The sequence below is a fragment of the Lagopus muta genome, chromosome 2, assembly GCF_023343835.1.
Source record: "Lagopus muta isolate bLagMut1 chromosome 2, bLagMut1 primary, whole genome shotgun sequence".
Taxonomy (NCBI): Eukaryota; Metazoa; Chordata; class Aves; order Galliformes; family Phasianidae; genus Lagopus; species Lagopus muta.
The window spans coordinates 105059906-105084855 of NC_064434.1; the positions used below are offsets into that span (position 1 = coordinate 105059906).

Sequence of the window (24950 nt, forward strand, 5' to 3'; positions counted from 1 at the left end):
ATATAAGGACTGTTTTCTAAATTATTTTATAAAATTTGTTTAAAGCCTAAGTAATTTAAAAACACATCTTCAAAGAGTCAATAGCCGAGTTTCATATTACCTGTGATTTGTGAAACTTCCAGCCAGTCAGGTAGAAGATCTGAAGTGGGGCAGGTACTGAGCCACTGCTCTTTCAATGCATTTCTGTCATGGAAGGAAGGGAGAAAAAGAAAAGGTACACGGAATATCAGCATTAAGAACTCATAAATTCCCAAAACAGTCAAATTAGGCATGGCATACTCCTCATAATGACTCTTGGTGAAAGATTTGGGACAGTAAAAATATCTCATTCTGGCACATTAACATAGTTCAAATTCTGTCATTGTAATTAAGGTTAAAAATACCTGTACTAAAACAGTATTTAATTCTTTCTTCCCCCCACCCCCCCCATAGAGGTCAGAGCAAGTAAGTTTTTAGAGTTGTTTCAGGTTAACTCTTCAGCTTACTTTCTCCTCAACTCCTACTTCAGGAGTAAAACAGATTCACAGCAGACCGCAAAGAAGAAATCTCTGACTTCTGCTTCCCAATACAAAACTGTTTGTGGAGCTACTCTCCTGACTCATTAGATTTCAGGAAAAAAAAAGTAATGCTTTCACTACTACCATCAGCTTTAATTGGAGTTATGAAGCAAGCATTAACTATTCCACCCCTGTGTTGCTGACACAGAACATGGTTAGGTTTCTGCAGTGTATACTTGCCTTGTGAGTCTTCCATAACCTGAGACGATCCTGGATGGTTTACCTGAACTTCATCGCTATCCTGAAAGAATTCAAAAGCTTAATTTTGGAGCATATCAAGTTAAAACCACAGCATTCTATTAACTTTCAGAACCCGCCACTTCTAATTGAACACACTATTACTCAGAAAAATACACTGCCTCAACATTTCTGAAGAACTCTGTTTAGTGGCTTAAACCTAATCAAATTTTAATTGAAATGCCATTATTCTTTTCTTGGTTTTAGAAGCAGCAGCAGGAGTGTCTCAAGTTCTTTCAAGCAAATCTAACATTCTCTGACACTTCTTGATGAAGACTGGGCAAACTCATCTGGGCCACTAGCCAAAGATACACTTCACTTGGTTTCATTGATCTCAGCACAGCCAAGAACAGAGGCAGATCAGACTAGTTCAGAAACTTACTTAGCAAAGCACACTCCATGCAAAAGAAAGGAATTACTTATTATGCTTTGCTAATGTTCCTGTAAATAGTGTTTACTATACAGCTCTGATCTTTCAGACTACTTTTTGATTGTTAATTACCACAGCCAGGGTGCTAAAAGCCAGCACCTGACAGATGTCCCAAATCCAATATGAAGTGGACAGTGGTGATCTATGAAGAGAAAATCCCCTTTCCCTAGCCCTAGGTAGCTGCAAAGGGCAGGGAAACTCGTACAGACTGCCTCCCCCAAACACTGCACCAATAAATACTCCATCTGAATTTGGTGAATCTACAGCACAGAAGAAAAAACATACTCTTTTTTATTAATACTACGCAGCTAAGAAATTCCTGCTGTGTTGTTTTTATTTGTTTGTTTTTAATGAAATTAAAAGCAATCTCGGGTAAAAGCATTCGCAACAGGAAACTCCTAAAACAATAACCTCAAATAATTTTCTTCCAAAAAGGTACAGTTTACAACAATTTGGATACTTCTACTTCCTCAGAGGAAGGCAACCTGAGTGCCTCAGGAACTCCTTAACAGATGCACAGGCCTTGATTTCCAGTAGTGGTTTTTGCACTTCTATGCTCACAGCAGAGCAGTGCCATTCTTATGTCTGTTTCCCATTTTTTCATTTTTATTTATGTATTTATTTTTAAATCTAAGAAGAACAGCAATAAAGCAACTCAAATGCCAAGGCTGACAGGCTGCTTTCCTTGCCCAGATCCTACTGAGAACATCAACCAATTCAGCTTCTTTTTTTATATACAGAACTGCCAGCAACTGCTGGTTTAGAAAGAATAGCCATTTTACATAATCAAGCTAACAAGGCAGAAAAGGCCACAACTAATGTACCTCACTTACTGAGTTGAAACAAAAGCCCTTTAAATGGGTATTTCATTAAGCATTAATCACACTACTTCTACCCACGCTAAAAAAGAAATCCTTTAATTGAGCAGCAAGAAATTTATGCTGGTGAAAACAGTTTCCATTAGTTAAAGACAGTGGTGCTAAAGTAGAAAATGAGCATCCCAGACAGAAATTCACCAAGACCCCCAGTTTCTTGCTCTTTTGGGGGCATTGTAACAGGTTACTTAATTTTATCCTGGTGGTAAAACTATTCCACACTACAGAATATTTAATTCCCAGAGAAAATAATGTACTTCCAAGGGGTTATTTTTAAAAAATTCAAGTAAATGCTGGAGTATTATGATTTCTAGCTTCATTATCCCAAAACAGGATACTCCTGTTTGTATCAAGAGGTGACGGGATAGCACTGCAATAACACTGCAAAAAAAATAATAACTGTGCATAACGCAAGCTATTCATGTGGCCATTTTTATTTAAACAACAGGATACACAAATAGCTCTCAGTGCAAGTAATGGAGTTACTTTTTCATTCTCAAAAATTAAATCCCACCTCTCTGAAAGCTCCAGGAAGGTCAATCACACAGCATAAACTGAAAAACCACTTCATCCACCTGACCGACAGCAGAAGGGCTCCCTATGCACACTAACGTGATGGTTAGTAATGGCTGTCTACTTAAATACCTGAGGTAAAACTGGTGACCACGTGGAGGCTCGATCATAGAATCATTCAGGTTGGAAAAGCTCACCAAGCTCACCAAGCTCACTCCGCCCACTAACCTCGTCCCTCAGTGCCAAAGTTCGCGCCACCACTCCAACGACAGCCGCCACACTCGCGGCCGCAACTTATCTTACGCCCTGCGCATGCGCACGACAGCACCGCTGCCGCAGTTCCGCCGCCGCGCCGCGCGATTGGTGTGTCCCGCCGCAGCCGCCGTAGTGCTGCTGGCCGGCGCGTGGTGGGCCCGTGGTTGGAGCGGCGTGTCTCAGGTGGGGCCGGCCGGCACAGCTTAGAGCGGGGTGCGCTCCTTGGCGGCAAGGGTCGAGGGGGGAGCGGGGCCGTGTTTCCCTCGGATCGGTCTGTGGGGAAGAGCTTTGTTGTATTAGCTCCTAAATGGTGTTTTAGGGTATGAAACGCGGGGAGAGCCAGCCTGAAGTCTGGCTTGGAATGGAACCTTTTGGGTCGATAAGGGCTCGTTTAAGGCGCCGTTAGCTGACAGCCGGCTGAACGTGAGCGAGCAGTGTGCCTAGGTGGCCAAGAAGGCCGACGGCACCCCGGCTTGTGTCAGCGGGAGGGCGGCCAGGGGGAGCAGGAGGTGACGGTCCCTCCGCTGGAACGGAAGTGGTGGGAACACCTGGACATGTCCCAGAGCCGTGGGGATGTGGCACTGCGGGCAGTGGGCACGGTGGGCTTGTTTCTCTTAGTGATCTTCTCCAACCTTAGTGATTCCTGCATGTGCATTTGCAGAAAATAACGTAGATGTTAGAAATCTTGCTTCTTTTTTTTGTTAATATGGGGTTTCTGTTTGTGTATTTTTTTTTTCATTCCAGAATTCAGTGACATCAAAAATGGCATCCCAGAAGGAAATACTGAGCGATGGGCGGTTCAGCCGCGTTGCCCGGGATCCCAGGTTTTGGGAGATGCCAGAAAAAGACCGTAAAGTCAAGATTGACAAACGCTTTCGAGCAATGTTTCATGACAAGAGGTTCAAGCTGAAGTGCACAGTGGATAAAAGAGGTCGACCTGTTAACTATACCTCTGTAGAGAACCTCAGGAAGTTCTATGCCTTGTCGGAATCTGATTCTGAACTTTCAGAAGATGAGAGCGAAGTACGTGCAGAAAAGAAAAAAAAGAAGAAAAAAGCTAAGCCTAAGGAAGGAGATTCTGTAAAACCAATTCCTCAGAAAGAGAGTAAAATGAAAAAACAAGGGGTGGACCAAGCATGTAAAGATGACCCTCAGAACGAAGGACAGAAAGTTGTATCTAGATTCAAATTGAAAGAGGTCTCCAAGAAAACCAGAACAGAAATGGATGACTCCCAGGGAAACAAGGACCTTTTATGTGATACAGAAAATGAGGAAGGAGGTGAATCAAAAGGAAGGTTGGTTTCAGTTCAAAGTAAGCAGAAGACTTCAAAGCCAAGAGGTGCTAATACAGTTAAAGCTGCAAAGAGGGACTGTTCCGTACAAGGAAAAACACAGGAATCAGGTTAGTTTTTACAATAACAGAATTTGGCTGTACTTATTTTGGTATTGTTTCTATTTTATAAATGAAAAATGCTTTTTTCACTAAATCAACCAGAAGAGCAGACTTGGGTTATTACTAATGGGAGTGAGCTGCTCACAGAATCAGTACGTGTTCTTCAGTAACGTTGGACACAGTCATGTCCTTCCCTTTGATGGAGCCAAAATTGTTTGCTAGGGTAGTAAGAAACATAAAATATCATAAAATCGTAGAATGGCCTGGGTTGAAAAGGAGCGCAGTGCTCATCCAGTTCCAACCCCCTGCTATGTGCAGGGTCACCAACCAGCAGACCAGGCTGCCCAGAGCCACATCCAGCCTGGCCTTGAATGCCTGCAGGGATGGGGCATCCACAGCCTCCTTGGGCAGCCTGTTCCAGTGCCTCACCACCCTCTGGGGAACATAGAATAAAATGATATCATTCTGTCAGTTTTAAACCAGTAACACAAGTAGGGGACCAAAAAGCAATAAATGAGAAGCAGAACACTTAATACTGATGTTTGAATTTCCCTGATGTAATTTGTTCCTGCATTGTTCTACCTTCCAGAGATTCTTTTAATCAGCATGAAAAAAAGCTTAAGATGTTTTTTCCTCTCTGTAAAAGATCATATGAGTTTACAACATAAAGTCAGATACCTAATATTTGTGTTTTAGTGACTGCCTGCAGAGACAGCAGTGCTGAAAGTGACATTGATGAAAGCCAATTAGAGGAAGAAATTTCTGCAAGGGAAAGTTCTGAGTGTATGCTATCAGAAGAAGAGTTGGAAGACAATGGGGAAACAGATGAGGACGAGGAGTCAGAAGACAGTGAGGAAACAGATGAAGGTGGTGATTCAGAAGATGGAGAAAGTGATATAGAGCCTGATCTGGCTAGAGGTATAGGGAACATTGAAACAAGCTCGGACGATGATGATGACTTAGATGATCTATTTCCAAAGGAGCCAGAGATTGAGCATTCATGGGGTGAACTAGATAAAGATGCCCCTCGTGGAGATGAGGTAAAATTGCTTCTGCATGTGACAGGTTACTGTGTGAATAACTCAAAGATGTACAGTCATAAGTTTGTTGTACACTTTTGACTATGTAACAACTTGTGAAGGTTTTTGTCAGAACAGTTTTTAGACATTTTTGATTACAAAATGCAAGTGATTGGTGAAGTTGGCCATGAACGTGAGACCTTAAATGTTCTCTGATGTCTCCCTCTATCTCTAAGCAGAGGGTCATCTGTAGATAGATAAGCTCTATCTGTAAGTGGGGGAAAAAACAAATGGAACTGTGCTTTTAAAGGAATTCTGGAGTTTAAATAGTTCTGCTGTTGTTGGCTACTGATTTGTTTTTCACTTTTTAAATATGATTTCTCTAATTCAAGCTTAAATAAGTTATTTAACAAGGAAGCAGGACTTTAAAACTGGTTATGTTTAGTTCATACAAAAATCACAGTACCACAGTGCTGTTATAATACTGTGTTGGTTATTGCTGTTGTGACTAACCACGTGTTAACAAAATCTGAAGCACTGGTGTTATAAATCTAGTCTTAATTCTGTGATTAATGCAGTCTAGCATATCTGTTGTTGCTTTACCACTTGGATCCTTCTATATGCTGTGTTGGTTGGTGCTTCAAGCCTTTAGTAATTAATTGATATCAAGTCTCGAGGAAAATTCTGTTTGTATTTTTTAAGTAGAGCTTGTTGCTGACTTCAGTGTTTACATAGAACAGTTGTTAGAGAATTGTATATTCTCCATAGTGGTCAGGAATTAAACTTTTCTTTTTTTTCCCCCCCATTCAGATTACAAGTAGATTGGCAGTTTGTAATATGGACTGGGACAGACTTAAAGCTAAGGACTTGCTGGCTTTATTTAATTCTTTCATACCCAAAGGAGGAACTATATTTTCTATTAAGGTAAGACTCAATTTCTAAAAGAAGGAAGTGGCTTTTTACTCTAAAGCTGGGGGAAAGCCAACAAAATAAAAGCAAAGGAAGTTAATTAGGTGGAAGAACCAAGACACAATAAATGAGAATTGACACGTGTTGCATCGGGGCCGTGCCCACCGCCCTCTGGGGCGCAGCCTTTCCCTCACCCCCACCTGCCCTCCCCTGACGCAGCTCCATGCCGTTCCCTCAGCCCTGTTGCTGTACAGACAGCAGAGCTCAGAGCTGCCCTCCGCTCCCTGGGGGAGCTGCAGCTGCCATCAGGCCTCTCCTCGGCTCCTCTGCTCTGTGCAAACCAAGGGACTTAGCTGCTCCTCATCTGTCTTCCCCTCTAAATTCTTCCCTGTTTTTGTAGCCTAAAATGTAAAGCGTAACTGCTTTCTAGTGATGGGCTTGGATTCTGAAGCTGTTAACATATTGTGTATACAATGTTGGCTCCAAGTGCTGTTTCTCTGAGATTAACAGTGAAGTTTTCAAAACCTAGTGGAGGGAGACTCCATTTCCTTAGCTAGATTGCTTTTCAGTAGTCTATCTAGTAGATAACTCAGCCTTAAAACTGGAGATTTCTAAATGCACTCAATTCCCTTTGTCATTGCCCGTTACTGTTTGTTTTTAAACAATTTTGAATTATTTATAAACTGGTTACCTTCTGATCAAAGTAATGTTTTTCCAGTTTTAGTGCTTGCCTGCAGCAGAAACTTCCTGAGTCAGTCTAGTAGCCCTTTCTGAAGAGGGCCACAGTAAGATGAAGTTACTGCTCCTATTAGTTTTCATCTGTCTCAAAATAGTCTCTTGTTTAACAGTCTGTTCACTTCCTTGTCTTTTCTTTAAGGTTAAGAAGATATTAAAACTTGTAGAATTGAACCCATATCTTTTTTTCCCTCTCTAAAAATCAGTGAATTGTAAAAGGCTTGGTGAGATCTTATTCTTAATTGGTATACAATTTGCTCCACAGTTAAAATTTATGTTTGTATTGTTTTATTTCTAGATTTATCCTTCAGAGTTTGGAAAAGAAAGATTGAAAGAGGAAGAACAACAAGGGCCTAAGGAACTGTTTGATCTTCCAGAGAACACCACGGAGAAAGACGAGTATTAACTTAATCTTCAAATGAATCTTAATTCCCTGATTAGCTGCTTGTTACAGAACTTCATTTACTGGAGTCTCCTGTAGACATTTTCATTTTGTAGCTTTTTCAAGGGATATATCAGGCCTGATCCTAGTTCAACAGGAATGCATATAATAAATGCATTATGATAAAACTTGCAAAAAAAAAAAATGTTACCAATAGGAGACTTGAAAACTTTCTCGTTGCAATAATAAATTGAATGTGTCAAGAGTTCAATATATGATTTTTCTCTACCAATTGCCACTCGCACAAGAAAAACCCCTTTGTTGCTTGCTATTAAAATTTTTATCAGCACAACCAACGTGGACTTTAACCTAGCCCAAAAATTCCCAGGTTGAGATCTCTTGAATGCTACCAGCTGCAGCCCAGGCAGGCTGAGCTCATCAGGCCTGGACTTCAGATCCAGGCTTCTCCAGTCATGGAGTAACCATACCTGTATATGAAAATGCTTCTCACCAGCTTTGCCAGGAGTCAAGGGTGCAGGTTTCAGTTCAGCTAAATAGGCTCAAACACTTTGATGGGAAATACTGATTGCTGCTTTCTGTGGCCTGCATGGAGGCATGCAGAGGTGCTCTGCTGTATGCCCTGTGCGGGGACTCTAACCTCACAGTGCTGGTAGGAGGCAGAGTCTGATAGAGTTGCAACTATATAACATGTTGAGGCAATTAGAACAACATCAGTAATTTGGAAAGTTGGAAAATTTAATAATGTCAGTCTTAGAATGTTAGCTCTTTGGGTAGAAAATGCACTGAGTGAAACACAGCCTCCTTTAACAGAGCTGTGTGAATTCTTTGAGTAAAACTGAATAGGTATTGGTAGAATGTCATGTTGTTTAACATTTAATCTTATAAAGACAGGGAGAGCGTTTCAGTGATGCATATATTTAAGGAGTTGAATTACAATATTTTGCAGATGAAAGCTTGTTTAAGCCAGCTCACTAATTCTGTTGTTTTCTGCTTTTGCAGGCTTTATAAGGAAAAGCTGAGGGAATATCAGTTTAAGCGACTGAAGTACTTCTATGCAGTTGTAGAATGTGACTCTCCTGAAACAGCCAACAAAATTTATGAGGAATGCGATGGACTGGAATTTGAAAGTAGCTGCTCATTTATTGACCTCAGGTAAATCTGATGGTGGCTTTCTTATATATCCAAAGGGGGAAAGGGCACAAATAAAAAAATCAATTTAGAATAATATGGATTGGACTATATTTATTCTCTAACCAAAGTTGAGATTATTATTATTTTTAAATTAAGGTGCAGGAGGTAGTGGTAGTTTCATTTATTGTTGCTGGTTTTTGTTTTTTTTTTTTCCACTTCTGTCTACTTGTCCCTTAAGTATCTTTATATAGAAATGAAAATTTTGAGCGTATCTACATAGAGAAATTAGAGTAATTCCAGTTGAATATTCAGCCTTTCTGCTAAAATTAAGCAGTGTTTTAAGATACACATCAAAAAAACATCAACTTGCAACTCTCATGTTTAGAAGTAGCTTTTCTTTTTCACTTTTTGTCTGTTTTTCTGGATTTATAGCACAGAGCACAAATATAGCTGCTTTTTTCTGAAGCTGCAGTACATCATGTTACTCCCTATGAGCTAAAGGCTCTAATATTTCATAAGTTGTGTTGGAAAATTAAAAATTTCAAATTACAGTTGTGCTTTGTTGCTAGTATTTCCTGTTGTTATGAAAGAGCCTGCTAGTCTAGGCAGGAGAGAAATAACTAAATCATATTAGTGTTTGAAGAAGCTAGCTTTGTCTCCTGGGAGCTGTGCTGTGGACACTCTTGGAAACCATGAAGGATAAGTTTCAGGCCAAAAGAGCTTGTAATTTTTCATTCTTATGTAATGGCACCAGGACCAGCACAATGAGAAGATTGTTTAAAAAAAAAAAAATAATAATAATTCTTACCTGTCTCCAAAGATCTAGGCTTGCAGAAAAACTCCAGAAAAGAAGGATTTTCAGTAAGAGAGCCTTCCTTGGTGGCAGTCAGCCCTTAAATGAGGTCTAGAGAGGGGTAGAGCCTCACTTCACCCTTCTGGTATTACAGATAAATTACCTTCATCTGTGCTCCTGGGGCTGACTGTCTTTTCTCCAGGTGCTCAATCAGTGATTCAGCCCTTGACTCAGTAGTTTCCATACATTCCACCTCTTCATGGCCTGAACCACTGATTGAGCCAGCTGGAGGATGAGCCTTCCCTGATACAGAGATCCAACGCACCACGATGCTCATACAGTTGCCTATTGAGATGCAGGTTGACACAAAGTAAGATGATTGATACATGAACTCCAACTTGTGGTTGGAGTTCATGTTCTCTCATGGGTCAGTTCTTGATAGTGTTACTGGAGGCACGCAGTTGTTTGGTACAGGTCCATCTCATGTTCCATCAGTCCCACATAGGCCATGGCCAAGTGTCATGCTCCATGTCACAGCGACACTGGAACACTTTGATGACATTTCACTCCTTCTGGTGATCCTAGGAACTCTTAAAAGACTCACAGAGTAGTACAGGTATTTCAGAGGTACCCACAGAGGAAGGTCTGCCCTCCGAGGCAAGATACAGGCCATGTTCCTCTCTTGAGTCAACACTTCAGCTTGCTCTGGGGCATATCTCAGCTGTCTATTCCACACCCTTTGGCCAGATATCTGTGACTGCGCTACTATATCAGGCACCAAAGGGGGGGGTTCTGATCTGCCATAGGGACATGATGAGAGTTTCCTTAGCAATGAAGACCAGAGTGTTGACCACAATGTCAGTAGGCCATGTGCTGATTACTGGAGAGACTACTGAGCTTCCCACCTCCAATAATCTCTACCAGGGTGCAAGTGGGCCAGACCCCTTCAGTCCTACTTGCACCTTCCAGGGCAATTCTGTTCTGTGGGTACCGAGTTCTACATTGTCAGGGGCAGGGAGCAGTAGATTATTTTCATTAACAGTTTGGGGTCTTGCATGATTGTCAGAGGCCACAGTTTGGATCCTAAGATGGGAAGCCCCAGTTATCTGAAGCATCTTAAGGGCCCTGGGTCTGCCATCCCTAGGTCTTTTGTTCAGCTCCTACAGAGTTTCATGCAGTCTCTTCATCCACCCCTGCAGGGACCCACAGTCTACTTTCAGAGCAGCCTTAAGGATCCCGTTATAACGTTCAGTTTGAGGCCTGCTCCCATTGGATTATACAGCAGATGAAAGCACCATTCAGTGGCGTTTTCTTCTGCCCATACGCCACCACTAACTTGGTTAAGGCCTTGGTGGTGTAGACTTTTGGTACCAGGTAGACCTGCATCAGTCCATTTGCCATTTGGACGCAAGTTAGTGCATACCTGGCCCCCTCAGAACACAGGAGAGGGCCTATATAATCAACTTGCCACCTTTGATGAGGGTTATGTCCTCTGGCAAGGGGGGCAGTCATCTCTGGCAAGGGTTTTGGTCTCATCCTTGAGCAAGTGTTGCAATCATGACATGCCTGGATGATGTCTGACATTGTTCTGTGCAGCCTCAGTGCTTTGACTGCTGGCCACATTGTCTTCTGTCCAGCATGTGTTAGCCAGTGGGCAATGTTCTCAGAAGGAGAGTGCTCAGTCCACCATACTTGAGCCAGCATGTCAGCCTCATCATTTCCTGGTGACTGCAGGGGGTGATGTCCCTGAATGTGGTAGACACGTTCTGTGTTTAACCACACTGCATACATCTAACCACATCTCCTGGCCCCTGATTATTTTGTGTTCATGTTCTGTATTTGTGAAAAAGACTGTTCATACTATGAACCTTCCCAGCATATTTGAATAATAACATATTATCTACCTTGAAGATTTATTCCAGATAATGTTACATTTGATGATAAGCCAAAGGACACAGCCTCAGAAGTGAATGTATCTGGATATAAGCCAAAGTACTTCACATCTGCTGCAATGGGAACATCAAAGGTATCTTTACAATGTTTTCATAATGTTTTTCTAATTTGTTTAGAAGGAAAACCTTCCTGTTTTTGTTCACCACTTCAAAATAGAGACATCAAACACACTACAAGATGCAAGCACGTTATAGAGTCCCAAGTTGTGACCCCATAAATAAGCTTCTTTGTTAAAAACTGAAGAAGACTGCATTTTTTACTTCATTTTATGTCTGTTTCAAGTTATACGTGGACTTACTTTGTTATCTACAACTAAATCATGTAATTTGCTGAAAATAGTTGTTTGTGTGCAGTTCAACAAGAATGGTTTTAGTGGTAGTGTCAGGCTTACACAATTGCTTCCTTATAGTGATCCACTCTTACTCAGACTTATGTGAGAGCCAAAACATTCATCTGGCCATGAAATGAACTATATTGGAGAATTGATTAGATGAGAACCAAGTTGTTTCGGTGGGATGGTTTGTCAGATTAGTTTCATTTTCTAGCTGAGGCTGCAGTTGTGCAAACACTTTTCTTGTCCCTGTTGCAATCCATGTGTGATTCCAGGATCCTCTAGAGCTGGAGGAGGAAAGTTGGCGACCACTGCTTCAATTCCAGTATCTGCTGCCACAAAGGAAATTTGGCTTACGGAGATTTAGTGTTGTGTGACAGGATGTTACGGAACCCTTAAATGCAATAGGAAACTTCTTCATTCTTTCATGGAGTTAAAACTCCTTGAAATGCTTTTTTGAAGAAGAAATCAAAATTGTAATTCAATTGATTTTAATAAATGATTATTTTAGGAAATCGTTGTGGAGAGTACTAGCAACATGTTTATATTATCTATACCACTTAGGAAGCAATTTTCTTTTAAAAGTGCTTTAGAATGTTTAATTTTAACAGATTGGCTTCTACAAGCAGCTATCCTATTTTTAAGGTAGATATCACATGGGATGAAACAGATCACGAACGAGTAACGTCACTTAGCAGAACTTTTAATAAAGAGGAACTTCTGGACATGGATTTTCAAGCTTATTTGGCTTCATCTAGTGAAGAAGAGGAAGAAGAGCAGCAAGGTACCTTCATTAATAAATGTTGAGCACAAAGTCGTTAGCTACAGCACTTTAAATGTGAGTCAAATGTATAAATTCCATAAAATTAGAAAATACTTGAATGTTTCCTTTTGCAGTGACAATATTATACTCATTATTGAAAAGCTGTGGTCAGGTTCTTCCCAGAGCTAAATGTCTCTGGATGTGGCACATACTTACTCCTTTGGGTGTGTGACTTTGAGATGGATGGACATCAGTGGTGAGCTTGATGGTAGCTGTGGTTCACTCTTTTCAATTAGGAAATACATGGAGTGATGACACAATGCTGACAGATAATGAAAGAAAAATTTCAGCTAGGCCTGACAACATGGGAGCTGTGGAGTTTCTCAGATTTACTTTTTCCCTTTTTCTCTCTCTTTTTTTTTTTTTTTTGAGTTAAATACAGATTTCAGAAACAAACTTCTGCAGTGTTTTGCGTATGTAGCAAGAAAACATATGTTGAACTTTCTAAAACATCTCTGTAGCCACAGTTGAAATGAATTATGTAGGCCTATTTCTGATTCTTGAAATAAATAATGTCACTGGTATAACCTCAAAATGGCCAAATTCTTTTTGAAGACAAAGTAAACAATTCTGCTGTGGAGCTGAGAAAGTGTATTATCTGATGTTGGAAGTGCATTAGGGAGACAGGGTGACTGAATTTTATTTTCTTTACCCTTGCTTTGAAAGAGATTCCTGCTGTTGTGTTTTCCATTTGTCATGCAAGGTCTGTTTACCTGGTATAATTAAATTTTAATTAAGCCAAGTATAATGATTATAATTGGAGTGATTTCAAGTAGCAAGATCACAGTTCATCTAAATTGCAGCTCACTTTCTTTATTGCTGATCTGATGATTCTGCTACAGAAAAGATGCTTTTTATTATACATTTGACTGATTTTTTCTAGAGATTGTGGTGGCTATCCAGTTCATTCTGAGTGAAAAACATCAGAACATTTTCTTGTGGCTATTTTTTTTACTGTTCAGAAAGTCTGAAAAATCTGTTGGCAAAAATCATTACTGTCTTAACGTCCACCAGAAGGTGGCTCACTTTCCTTTTCTTGCAGCTGCTGTCAAATGTTCTTCATTTGCTCATGGAGTGAAAAGACTCTTAAAGTTTTTTGAGGTGATGAGTATTTTGAGTATGGCAATACATGTCACTGCTTAAATTCCTCCCAGCAAAATTAGCAAGACAGTAAAACGTACAAATTTGCATTGCCTTCATTATCCAGTATTATAGAATCATTCAGGTTGGAGAAGAACACTAAGATCATCCAGTCCAACCACCAGCTCACCCCCTCCATGCCCACTGACACAGAGGTTCTAGAACACCTCCAAGGACAGTGACTCCACCACCTCCCTGGGCAGCTGTCCATTGCTTTTTAAAAGTTTACTGCAGGTCATATTGTAATTGTTTTGTTTTGGTGGTGATGATAGGACAGATCAACATCTTTTCTCATATTTTTTTTTCTTTTTTTTTTCATCTAAGTACAGGAATTCTAAACTTGGTTACTTTTTCTGGGAATGATACAGGAAAATGCCTGGGATTACTTTATTTATTGCCTTAGGTGCATTTCCTAACTGTGAAATTCAACTGACCACTTTGAGGCTGTCTTTCATACCTTTCTTCATCTTTTTAGGGGAAGGTGTAGCTCATGAAATGGAAGATGACAAACCCAGGAAGAGCCAAAAAGATGATGAAGAGCAAATTGCCAAGTATAGAGAAATTTTGCAAAGCATCCAAGAAAAAGAGAAAAAACAGGAAGAAAAGGATATAGAAATGGAGATTAAATGGGTTCCAGGTAGGCTTTAATGTTTTCTTCTGACAGTACGTATGAGCCCTGGAACCTGTTAGATTCATTTGCAAGTTAATTTGATTTGCTGTAATAGCAGAAGTGCTCTAGATAGGAAGAGAGGCTATTCTCTTGGTTAGACAGTCAGACAAATAGGAGCATTTGGTGACTGTTCAAAGGATTTCATTGTAGAGAAAGACTGGGAAGGTGTGACTTGTCCATTTTGGGGGCAGCAGGTGTTGCATTGCTTTGGGAGGTGGTGGAAGACTGCAGGCTGATACAAGGACACAGCCTGATCTGCTATTGTAACCAGTGAGACCAGAGCTGTGGTAGAAGGCAGCCTCTTCTCCACTGGTGTGCAATTTCCATTTGGGAATGTGAATCTCAGTTGTACTATTAATTTTGAATTAACTTGGGCAACTTTGGCTTTATACAAATTCTCCTTTTTAAAATTCTTATTCTGTGTATGTGCAAATTTGGTGAAATCAATCAAACTGAATGAATTTGTCCTACCTAGTTCTTCATAAGACTTTGATTTGAAAACATGCATTGCATTAAAATAGTTATGACCTTTAGTTGTATAATTTGAATAACTTCTGATGAGCATTCTGCCAGCACACTTTAGAGAAGGCAATTAATGTGTGTTATAGGACAAGTGCAAACTAGCAAAGCCCATCAACTTGTCTTACTTCAAATGCCCACAGCGTGTCAGTATTTCCATTGCTGGAGTTGCTCTGTTAATACCTTTTAATTCTTAGTATCACTGAGCATTGGAGGCAGCAGAGTTTTCTATTATAAGATTTTGCAAAGATATTCAGTTGCAGCATGTCATGCAGAAGCTGGAAACCACAATGGAAACATTTATGCTAGGAATATGTTGTGTTTACATGTGTCAGGCATTATTTAATATTGGACAAGAGCATTCAGATTTTGGAAACCTCAGTTTAGTCTGTGGTACTGGTGCTTGGCTGCCTTGCCTCTCCTGGCTCTTGCATCTGTCAGTCTACTTCAAAACTCCTGTTTATATTCAACCTCCTGGCAAAATCTAGTCTTCATTGATTTCAAGCAACATTTGTAGAGAAGGTCCAGAAGGTCCAGAAGGAGAGGATTTTTGAGGGTGGAATGTAGTCACTGCGTGCTGAGCAGTACTTTATAGTTCTGGCAATACACACAGCTGAGGTTATGCTTTCCTAGGGGACAGAAGTACATTAGTTATTATCTTGTTTCTCCTTGATCAAATGTGCTTATTTAAATTCCAAATGAATTACGTTCCTCTTGGAGTAGTCTGGGAATTCAAAAATAGTTTCTGTGTTCATCTCTTAAGACTCCTTAAATTAGTTCTAGGGAAGTTCTGTCTGTTGGAATATTTTTATTATCAAACTTTGCCGGGTTCTGATTGACTGACTGCAAAATCACTTTGCTGCCAATACATTTAATAGAGAGAGAGCTACAACAGTTGAACTGAAGAGCATTTTCAATAGATATGCAGACTTGAATTCATTTCAAAATTTGAGTTTGGGCACCAATATATTTACTCATGGTTATAGAAGACACACTGTGCAAGTCATTCCGTTATTCTTGAATCGTAATAGCTTTAAATAAAGCATAGTGCCAGCAAAAACAAGTTAGGTGCAGTTCCAACTTTCTTTGGTCTATTTCTTTTAGGTACAAAATCAGTGTTATATTTAGCCACCCATCTGCTTTCTTAATCATATCTCATTTGAGAAGCAATCGCTATGCATCCATATCCAGCTCCTAAAGCTCCCTTTAGAAGGTGAAGAAGAGGAAGGCCACAATTGCCATTCTTAATGATATTCAGGCAGGTTTTCATACATTTTTTTTTAATTGGACCTGAAAATGTTCAGCTAGGATTAAAGAAACTTTGACATTTGCTTTCAAGAGAGCAGGGTAAGGTGCTACATGTAAGATGAACTTGCTCAGTTAGATTTCCTGAGATTTGAGAAGCATCTTTCTAGCTCTTTACAGCTTGCAACTCTCATAATTATTAAATTTTTGGAAGTTTCCAAAATAATTGTTTAGAGAAACATAAATTCTGTCCCACCCATCCTCCCTCTCCATTCCTGCAGTGTGCAAAGCAATATAGTTACATTTGCTGTAGTATTATCACTTCTTATCATTTACTTCAAGTGTGATCTAGTTGTGTGCTAACATATATTATCTTTCTACCCTCTTTTCATGACCACTGTTTGTAAAGATTAAGTGAGAATAGTGATTCATTTATTCAAAAATATAAATAATGTAGATAAGGGATAAATTAACATTTTCTATGACCAGTTAATAATTCTACCTACAGTAAACAATTCCTTTCCACTTCTGCAATCAAAAGTTTTTTGGCCACTTAAATACACGCTGATTCTCAGGAAGTGAGCAGTCATTTTTTCCCCAAAGTTACTGAAAAATAATCCAAAGTAATAGTGGTTAGTTTCTGGGGAGCACGTGGCTCCATTTTTATTGATACTGGAGATCAAGATCTGTACTATTGAAAAACACTAAATTATGGTTCTGTTTGCACCTGGGTTTCTTCCTGATTGAAAGTCATTGTTTATTCTGGGTATAAATATTACAGCTATAAAATAGGAACAGTGAAGAGATTCTTTTTTTGAGGTGACATTTCTATGCACCTTTGAATGATGCACGTTATAGGAAGCTCCATTCTGTTTCCAGAGCAGGATCCAATTATGTTTGGTAATTTGGCCTCATAGTCCAGTTCATAACATGTGTTCAGGAACTTGGTTGTACACTGAATGGTGACACAAAATATTTAGGAGCTACTAGGGTTATAATCCTATGGAAAAGATAAAACATGGTCTTATTTATAAAAATGATCTTATAAAGATGTTGCTCCAACCAATACTTGTATTGTTTTCATGGACTTTTTAAAGAAAAATTAAGGAAAAAAGAAAATGTTTGAATTGATCTCATTTTTTTAACTTGCTATTTTTTGTTCTAGGCCTGAAAGAAACTGCTGAAGAAATGGTCAAAAATAGGTTGGAAGGAAAGGATAACCTCACTCCATGGCAAAAATACCTGGAGAAGAAGAAAGAAAAAAGAAATCTTAAAAAAAAGAGGAAGGTAATGTCTGCTGTGGTCAGATGCTGGGGGAGCTGCTGTTTGTTTGTTCTTCTTAAGTCGCAGCTCTTGTTTTGTATAAAAAAAAAAAGGAAAAAAAAAAGTTACATAATGTACAGTACTGTTTTAAGGTTTGAATGTGGAGTGGTCGCTCATTTGGAAAGGTTAGAGTGCCTCATGAAGTCTGCAGAGCTGTGGGATGTTCAGCGTAACACTGATACAATGTCATTAATCTGTCTGATTTCTAACATGTCACTTTTCAATGCATTCATGTCTTTTTTCAACACATTGATGTCTTTTTGTCACAGTATGTTTGTGGGGGAAAGTAGTTAGAATACACAGTGGTTGTAATTTTAGACCTTTTCAGCCTAAAATAAAACGGGTGCTTGTTGCTGAAACAGCAAAGAATGGATAGCCTTGAAGAACTTTATCCAACTTTAGGTTGGATATTAGGAGAATCTTTTTCTCTCAGAGGGTGGTCAGGCACTGGAATGGCTGCCCAGGGAGGTGGTGGAGTCGCCATCCCTGGCAGTGTTCAAGAGGCGCCTGGATGAGGAGCTACAAAAGATGGTTTAGTAGCTTGTGGCACTGATAGGAATGGGAGGGTGGTTGGACTGGATGATCTTGCAGGTCATTTCCAACCTTGTGATTCTGTGATTCTGTAACTATTCAACTTTGAAATTGCAAAAGCAAATTTGGTAAATATGTCTGTATAGGAACAGCCTTTTAGCAATGTGAAAATTGCTGTTGCTTTCTTTTCACACATGGGAGGTAATTGTGTGGTAACTGCAGTGGCAGAGATGTGCAGGAATAGGCAGGTAAATGAAATGTTTGTTCAACTACTAGATGTAGCTAGGTTGTAATTGTTGTCTTTGTAGCAAGTAAGAGCAATCAGGTAGTGATTATGCAGCTAGAACTACATCCTGTGCAAGTATTTGGTGGTATGGTTGGCCTACTACAGTGCAGTCCGTGGCTGCAGCTGATGGAGTTCCTTGGTCTGTGTAAACTGTTCTTCTTCAGGTAAAAGGAAAGCTTTCATTCTGTGGTGTGGGCTTTAAATTGTGAATTTGTCTACTAGCAATTTTCAGTCAGTTCTAGTTAGGTGATGATTCAGCATGCAGTATTTTGGTTTTTCTAGTTTCTGGCAGAAGGAACGTTTAATTGCAGTGAATTTTTAGAAGTTGATATGATGGTTGAAATAATGCTTGTGTTTTGTTACAGGCTACTGCTGAGAGAGAAATGAGTGAAGATGAGATTCCCTCTGATGTTGATCTCAGTGATCCATATTTTGCTGAGGAACTTGGAAAAACAGGTGAGTTAAGACAAGTAACTTCTGGAATAAATGTGCCTTTTTCTTTACATAATGAACCAAAGAAAGGCAGAGGTGGCATGTTCAGATTGAACTTTTCCAATTCAGATTTTTGGGATATCTTTTTTTTGTTTTTGTGGTGTTTTAGTTAGCTGTCAGTTTGATGACGAATTTATTCTGAGTATGATTTTGGGGGTTAGAATTTGAAGGGCGGGATAATCAAGATGTGCAGATTCCTGGCTTTTCATGCTTTTTGAAGCCAAAACCTAGGAGTGATTCCTACAACGCCGTATTAAGAATGTTAACAACAGATTTTCATATGCCACAAGTCAAGAATAAGCATCCTTTAATCTGACACCAGCCACCACAGTCTTGTGTCTTCAGAGTTAGAAGTTTATGTTAGGAGAAAGTAAATAACTCAAAAACAAAAGGAAAGAAAGATGCCACTTCCTCCAGCACCTTCTTGTTTTTCATTAGCAAGAACATGTAGGTACTCTCATACTAATATTTGCTGTGTCAATGTTGAATCCAGTCTCCGAGGCAGCACATTTCTGCCTTATGTAAGAAGTTCTGTGTGTCATTGAGGGACTTAGTGACTGTAACATGTAAATGTAAGTTCACTTTTGATAAGCCGAGGCATTTTAAGGGGAGCAGGACTGTAAGGAGGTGTTGGACACCGGCTCTCCGTTCTTGTATTCTGTTAAGTGCTATGAAAGCAGAACTTAAAGTTCTGTGAAGTCTGCTTGAGTGTGTGTTTGTCAGGTTTGTCTTTGTTCCTGAAACCTGTTAGCAAAGCAAGCAATGATTCTCACAGGGAGCAATGCTTCAGCTCAGGAGGAGGTGCAAAGTCAAACAGCTTCTATGTGCCTGCTATGTCCAAAGAGTATCCATGCAGGATATAGGCATATGCAAATTAGCACATCCAAAATTCATGACAGTGCTTGCTAATATAATAGTACACATAATGGCTGTGCACACAGTACCATGGACAAAGATGTAAAGTGCTGCATATGAGCCTAGATGTTGTGTTTCATTTATTTTGGTTAGATATTGTCGGGGGGGGGACAAGTACTTGTCACTTTTGTTTTATGTTAATACATATTGTTTCTAAAAGCATTACAGATCTCTAATTTGACTTGTCCACTTTCAATCCTAGCTTGTTCTTTTCTGTGGAGTCTCAGTAAAGGCTCACCTAAGGCAATTTTTCTTTCTTTTAGCTTAAACTGCTGTGAGGTATATAGCTGCACAGTGTAATTGCTTATTAACAGGATATCTTCCAGTTCAGGATATTCTATGTGATGTGTTTGCAAAAGGAGGGAGGGATGGACTTCCAGAATGCGTTTGAGGACAGGGGTTACGTCAGGAGTATGTTAAAAAGATGAATGATGCCTTTGTGAATTCTGAAACCAAACTATGATGCAAAGCTTTTAGTGCTGAGAGTAATTACAACCTTTAGCTGGGTAAGGTCATAGAAAGAAATGAATTAATTTGTCCCTATGGGAAACACCTTACTTCAAAACTGGCTCCTGATTCATCCCCATCTGCAAGAACACGTGTTTTTCAATACTTGAGGATAAACTCTTTCATGATTATACTTGTAATGAAAGACGAAGGAAGATAATTGGAGGGGACTTCCTTGAGGTACAGGTAGAAAGGCTGATTGTAGGATAACTGCTATCACTTGGCATCCCCTTGTTTACATTTCTATCATGTTGGCAGTTCTGCAAAGATAAGAATGATTTCAAAGCTACCAAAGTGTTATGTTTATTTTTTCCTGCCACATAACAATATAGTATCTGAATCTGATTTTCTTGCACACTTTCTAGAACTAATAAATCAACAATTCAGTTCTTGGGCTTTATCATAGTACTTTATCACAAGAACATTCAGTCTGAACAGTCAATCCTATTTTCATCCCCGTGGTTCTGTGAAGAGTCTTTTTTGCATTGTATTCCTAGCACCTGCATGGCTAATAGCACAGTATAGCTTTAAGCTTACACATAAATTTCAAAACTAACTTGCGTGGGGCTTTTTTACTTAACTAATATATTTTATCTTGCTCAGCAGGCAGATTTGGCCTTCTGTTTTAATTGTTCTTGTTTGATCATTTCTTCTCAGTATTGCTGTCTTCTTGAATGGTGGAAATACCCGGTAGACTTCTATACTCAGTTTTCCAAATCTTACACTGAAGTAAGAGAATGAGACTGAAATTTGAGGTCCTGTTGATAGATCATTTATGCTGTCATGCATAAACTTGAATAAGCGTGTGAATGCCCTATTTTTGCCCATAGGTTTAAAGAAGAAGGCAGAGTTGGTTGAAAGTAACTCAGAAGATGAAGCTGAAGTTGAAAAACAGAAGGTAAAGTGGTTTAAAGTGCATAGATTTACACATGTTGCACTGCCTGAATTCTGCAACTATGTAATGTATGTGTTTGTGAATGGAACTACCCGGTCTTCTGACACCATATGACTTTAATGGCAACAGCTTTTGGAATAAAACCACCAAGGAGAATGGTACTTGGTCACTGACTTGACATATTAAGATTACACCAGGGTCTCTTTCTGGAAGATTATAATTGAACACAGCTCAACAGGGTCAAATTATACTCAAGTGTAAGGGCATGGAAACCAGGCTGGCTGGTTAGTCGCTCTAGCTTTAAAGCATGTTTGTCCTGTAGACTTTTAACATTCTTTCATTCTTTCCCAAAATGAAAAAATAAATCCATTTACTAAGTTTGCCTATGTTAGTTATCATTTTGTGATTTGAAAACAAATATAAAATAGTATCAATGCATTATTTCTATGTTATAGTGTACAATTCTCAAATCAGCTTATCAGTATGCTAAAAAACATAAACATGTATCTGCAGTTATTCAATAAAAGATAAAAATTAACTGTTATATTTAATATTGCACCTCAAAAACATTAACGTCACTGTATTTGCAATAATACTGCACTGATAACACTATTTCAACTCGTTTATGTACAGCTATACAGACTTGATCAACATGGTTGTTATATTTTTCATAGAAAACTTCTATTGTGTACTTCAACTCTTATTTTGCGACAGGCTGAAATGGCTCTACTTATGATGGATGATGAGGATGATGGCAGAAAGCATTTTAATTATAAACAGATTGTGGAACAGCAGAACTTGAGCAAGAAGAAAAAGAAACTCTTAATGAAAAAGAAGGAATTACTAGAAGATGACTTCCAGGTGATGATGTGCTTTTGATTTTGAGATTTGAGTAGATAAGCTTAGATACTGAACTGTTAGTATCAACTAATTGGGGAAAAGAAACTTTACAGTCCCATATCCTTCCTTCTTGCTCTAAGTTGAAGTAGAAGAACTTGTGTCTTCCCTTTTAGGGAGTTACAGGCTCTTTTCACATGGATTTGTGTAAGATAAAGCAGTACGCAAGGCCTCGTAAGATACGACAGATACAGCCTCATAAAACTCATTGCTACCTTTGTTCTGATGATAAGCCACTGCATCTTTCATTCTGGCCAGTTCTTAACAAGAAACCTGTCCTTTGTTTGCTGATAGAGACACGTGCAGCACTTGGATGTGCAATCACTCATCTATTCTACTAATATTATCTTTTGATTCTCTACTCCGCGCTTGATGAATACCTACGATTTGAGCAGCTGCAGGGGTGGTGAACAATCTCATGAGCTGTTACTCCTTATGCAGCTCATGTTTTATTGTATTTAAAAGCTTTGCTATCATGGGTAAAGGTTACCCAAAATAAGTATTATTTTTCTGCCTTCAGGTAAACGTTGCTGATACGAGGTTCCAAGCCATGTTTACATCCCCCTTATTTAATGTGGATCCTTCTGATCCAAATTTCAAGAAGACAAAAGCAGTAGAAAGGATCTTGGAAGAGAAAGCTCGCCGGAGAGAGCAGAAACAGCAAGATCTTCACGAGACAAGCAAGGAATGGGAGAACAAGGTGGCAAAGAAAGAGACTAAGAAATCCATAGATCCTGCCTTGTCAATGTTAGTAAAATCTGTCAAAAACAAAACTGAACAGTTTCAGGCAAGGAAAAGACAGAAAATCAAATAACTGATCTTTGTTTCTGACTCTGACTTTTCTTTCCTAACTTCTGTTAAAGTTGCTATATCTGCTTTGATTCCTATCCCCCTAAAATTCTCAGAAAGGTCATTGAATTCTAGTGGCAAGTTTTAAAGTGAGGAGAACAACAAAAGCCCTTTCCTTCTGCCCCCCAAATTGTTTTCTACTGTAGGAAAAACACATCACCAAACAACATGTTTCCATAGCATGCAGTGTCTTAAAGGTAACAGAAGTAGTGAGGATATCTACAGAAATTAGCCACAATTACAGCTGTATTTAAAAGTAAGAAAAACACTTCTGCAGAAAGTTGAGAGCTGAGACTAATCGGTCTTAGTGTCTGAAGAAGTCTATAGATACAGTCACTGATTAAAAAAAGGTTTTAATATAAATACAAATTGAAGAAGTTCTATATACATCCCTTTTGTGTATTTTAATGACCTCTTTTATATATTTTATATGATTATATACATGCTACATGACTAATTTGTCTTCAGAATTTCCTGGATCTAGTTAAAATTAATTAATGGGGGAAAAAAACACCATTTGGAAGAATGTCATTTTTATGTATCAGAAATAAATGATTGAAAATTTGCCCTAAGGAATTTTGGCAATTACTTAACTGTGTTGTTTTTTTTCTTTTGTGCTTAAGTAGGAGAGCAGATTTATACAATAGAATACCAAAGAATACTTGCAGACCTAGAGTATTAAGTGTTGTTGCTCTTCCCACCCAGCTGAACATCCTCAGGCTGATGTTTCAAGTGAGTTGATTATATATAAAGAAAGAACACATCTCTAAAAATGCAAGTGTTTTATATAGTGACACAAAATAGTTTGATTCAGCTATTGGAGCAAGAGAGCAAACAAAATACTAAATATTCAGCAAATTCTGTATTAAATTTTAATGCTTTGTATTTGTTAGCATTTTACATTTCCTTTTCCATGCTGTAGGACATGGAGAGAGATTCTTTAAACCTGAGTTTGGAGTCTTTCCATGCATTCTCCAGTGCTTTAACTTAAACCCCGATTTTTCCCACTTAGAAAGGACTTAAATTTCAGAGATGATCAAATTTTAGAATGCAGATGTTGGATGATTTCATTTTTTGGAAATATCTGTGTCACCATAAATCTGGGAAAGTGGGCGTCGGGGTAAATGAGCAAAGGAGCTCCTGTTTAACATCTCTGAGGCACGTTGAGAGAAAAGCAGCATATCCTACCACTTCTCCTTTCATCCACTTTGAAATGGCTCGTACTGCTTTCACAGCAGAGGAGGAAGGTCACGAGGGTCAAGATCAAACCCAGATCAAGGTCAAAACATTGAATGCCATGGGGTCATAGTCAAAAAGTCATGGAGTCACAGCCAATGGATAAAAGGTCAAAGGTTGCATCATCTAGCTCAAAGGTTATGGGGAGCTACGTGAGGTGGTTTTATGTTGGAGAGGGCAGAGCACTGCTTGGGTGGGGGGATGTTACGTAGATAGGGTGAGGAGCGTACGGGGGGCATCATATGGGAGTGTGTAAGCAAGGGTGTTGGGAGGGTAAGCAGTAAACTGTGAAAGGTTATATGGTGGAGACAAGCAATATATGAGGGGGCATTGTGTACTGGGGGTGGCAATACATACAGGGAAGCATTATGTGCAATGAGAGGGCAAGCAGTGTACTGGAGGACGTTATTTGGGAGGTGGAACAAGCATTATGTTGGGGCATTACATAAGGAATGGAACACTCTATGGGGGGACATCATATAGAATGCAGGGTGAGCACTATACATGGGGATGTCATATAGAGAAACAAGAACTATACAGGGGCATTATATCAGGAGCAGCAAGCACTATACTAGGGTTGTTGTATAGGGTGGGTAGAGAGCACCATATAGGGGCACATTATATAGGGGTGGTGAGCACTATACGAGGGGGCCATGATCATCCAGTCTGACCTCATCCCACCCTCGCCCTTCATGTACCTCAGTGCCACATCTCCATGGCTCTGGGACTCCTCCAGGTGACCCCACCACTCCCTGGGCAGCTGTGCCACTGCCTCACTGCTCTCTGGGAGAAGGAATTGTTCCTAGCAGCCAACCTGAACCTTCCCCCCAGCCCAACTTAAAGCCTTTATCTTTTATTCTATCACTGTTACCTGGGACCAGTGCTTGGTTGAAGTTCATCCCATTGGCCTCACCCCTTTGATCCAGGCTTCCAGATCCCTCTGTAGGGCCTTCTTACTCTCAGGCAGATCAACATTTCCTCCCAACATGGTGTCATCTGCAAACTTGCTGGGGGTGCACTCAAATGATCAAACATGGAGTACTTTGCATACATAAAAATGTCACATCTTATTCAGGCCTTAGAATGTA

The 24950-nt window shown here is 39.5% G+C and overlaps 1 protein-coding gene and 1 long non-coding RNA gene across 22 annotated transcripts in view; one reads left to right on the forward strand and one right to left on the reverse strand.

Annotated features, from left to right (window-relative positions):
• The window catches only part of LOC125688905 (uncharacterized), a 45095-nt gene extending 44909 nt beyond the window's left edge, over nucleotides 1-186 (reverse strand). For 19 of the 20 annotated variants that reach the window (XR_007374944.1, XR_007374939.1, XR_007374940.1 and 16 more), the window contains exon 1: nucleotides 101-186. This is a non-coding gene — a long non-coding RNA (uncharacterized LOC125688905). The remainder of the gene's footprint in view (nucleotides 1-100) is intronic. The other variant, XR_007374945.1, reaches the window with a different exon arrangement.
• Nucleotides 187-2952: 2766 nt separating this feature from the next.
• Nucleotides 2953-23526, forward strand: ESF1 (ESF1 nucleolar pre-rRNA processing protein homolog). 2 transcript variants are annotated; one of them, XM_048935484.1, is made up of 14 exons: nucleotides 2953-3050; nucleotides 3612-4269; nucleotides 4957-5300; nucleotides 6090-6203; nucleotides 7222-7322; nucleotides 8326-8478; nucleotides 11162-11276; nucleotides 12180-12318; nucleotides 13973-14134; nucleotides 17097-17218; nucleotides 18437-18527; nucleotides 20816-20883; nucleotides 21595-21741; nucleotides 22298-23526. In XM_048935484.1, the coding sequence occupies exons 2-14, from the start codon at nucleotides 3630-3632 to the stop codon at nucleotides 22589-22591; spliced, it is 2490 nt and encodes an 829-aa protein (XP_048791441.1). In that variant the 5' UTR covers nucleotides 2953-3050; nucleotides 3612-3629; the 3' UTR covers nucleotides 22592-23526. The 2 variants fall into 2 exon arrangements, with proteins under 2 accessions (XP_048791441.1, XP_048791442.1); XM_048935485.1 differs by having other exon boundaries at nucleotides 2985-3080.
• The last annotated feature ends 1424 nt before the right edge of the window (nucleotides 23527-24950 follow it).

Coding starts and splice junctions, on each gene's coding strand:
- ESF1 (XM_048935484.1), top strand. CDS start 3,630: ATGGCATCCCAGAAGGAAATACTGAGCGATGGGCGGTTCAGCCGCGTT. Junction 4,270..4,956: donor AGGAAAAACACAGGAATCAG/GTTAGTTTTTAC, acceptor TTTGTGTTTTAG/TGACTGCCTGCAGAGACAGC. Junction 11,277..12,179: donor CTGCAATGGGAACATCAAAG/GTATCTTTACAA, acceptor CCTATTTTTAAG/GTAGATATCACATGGGATGA.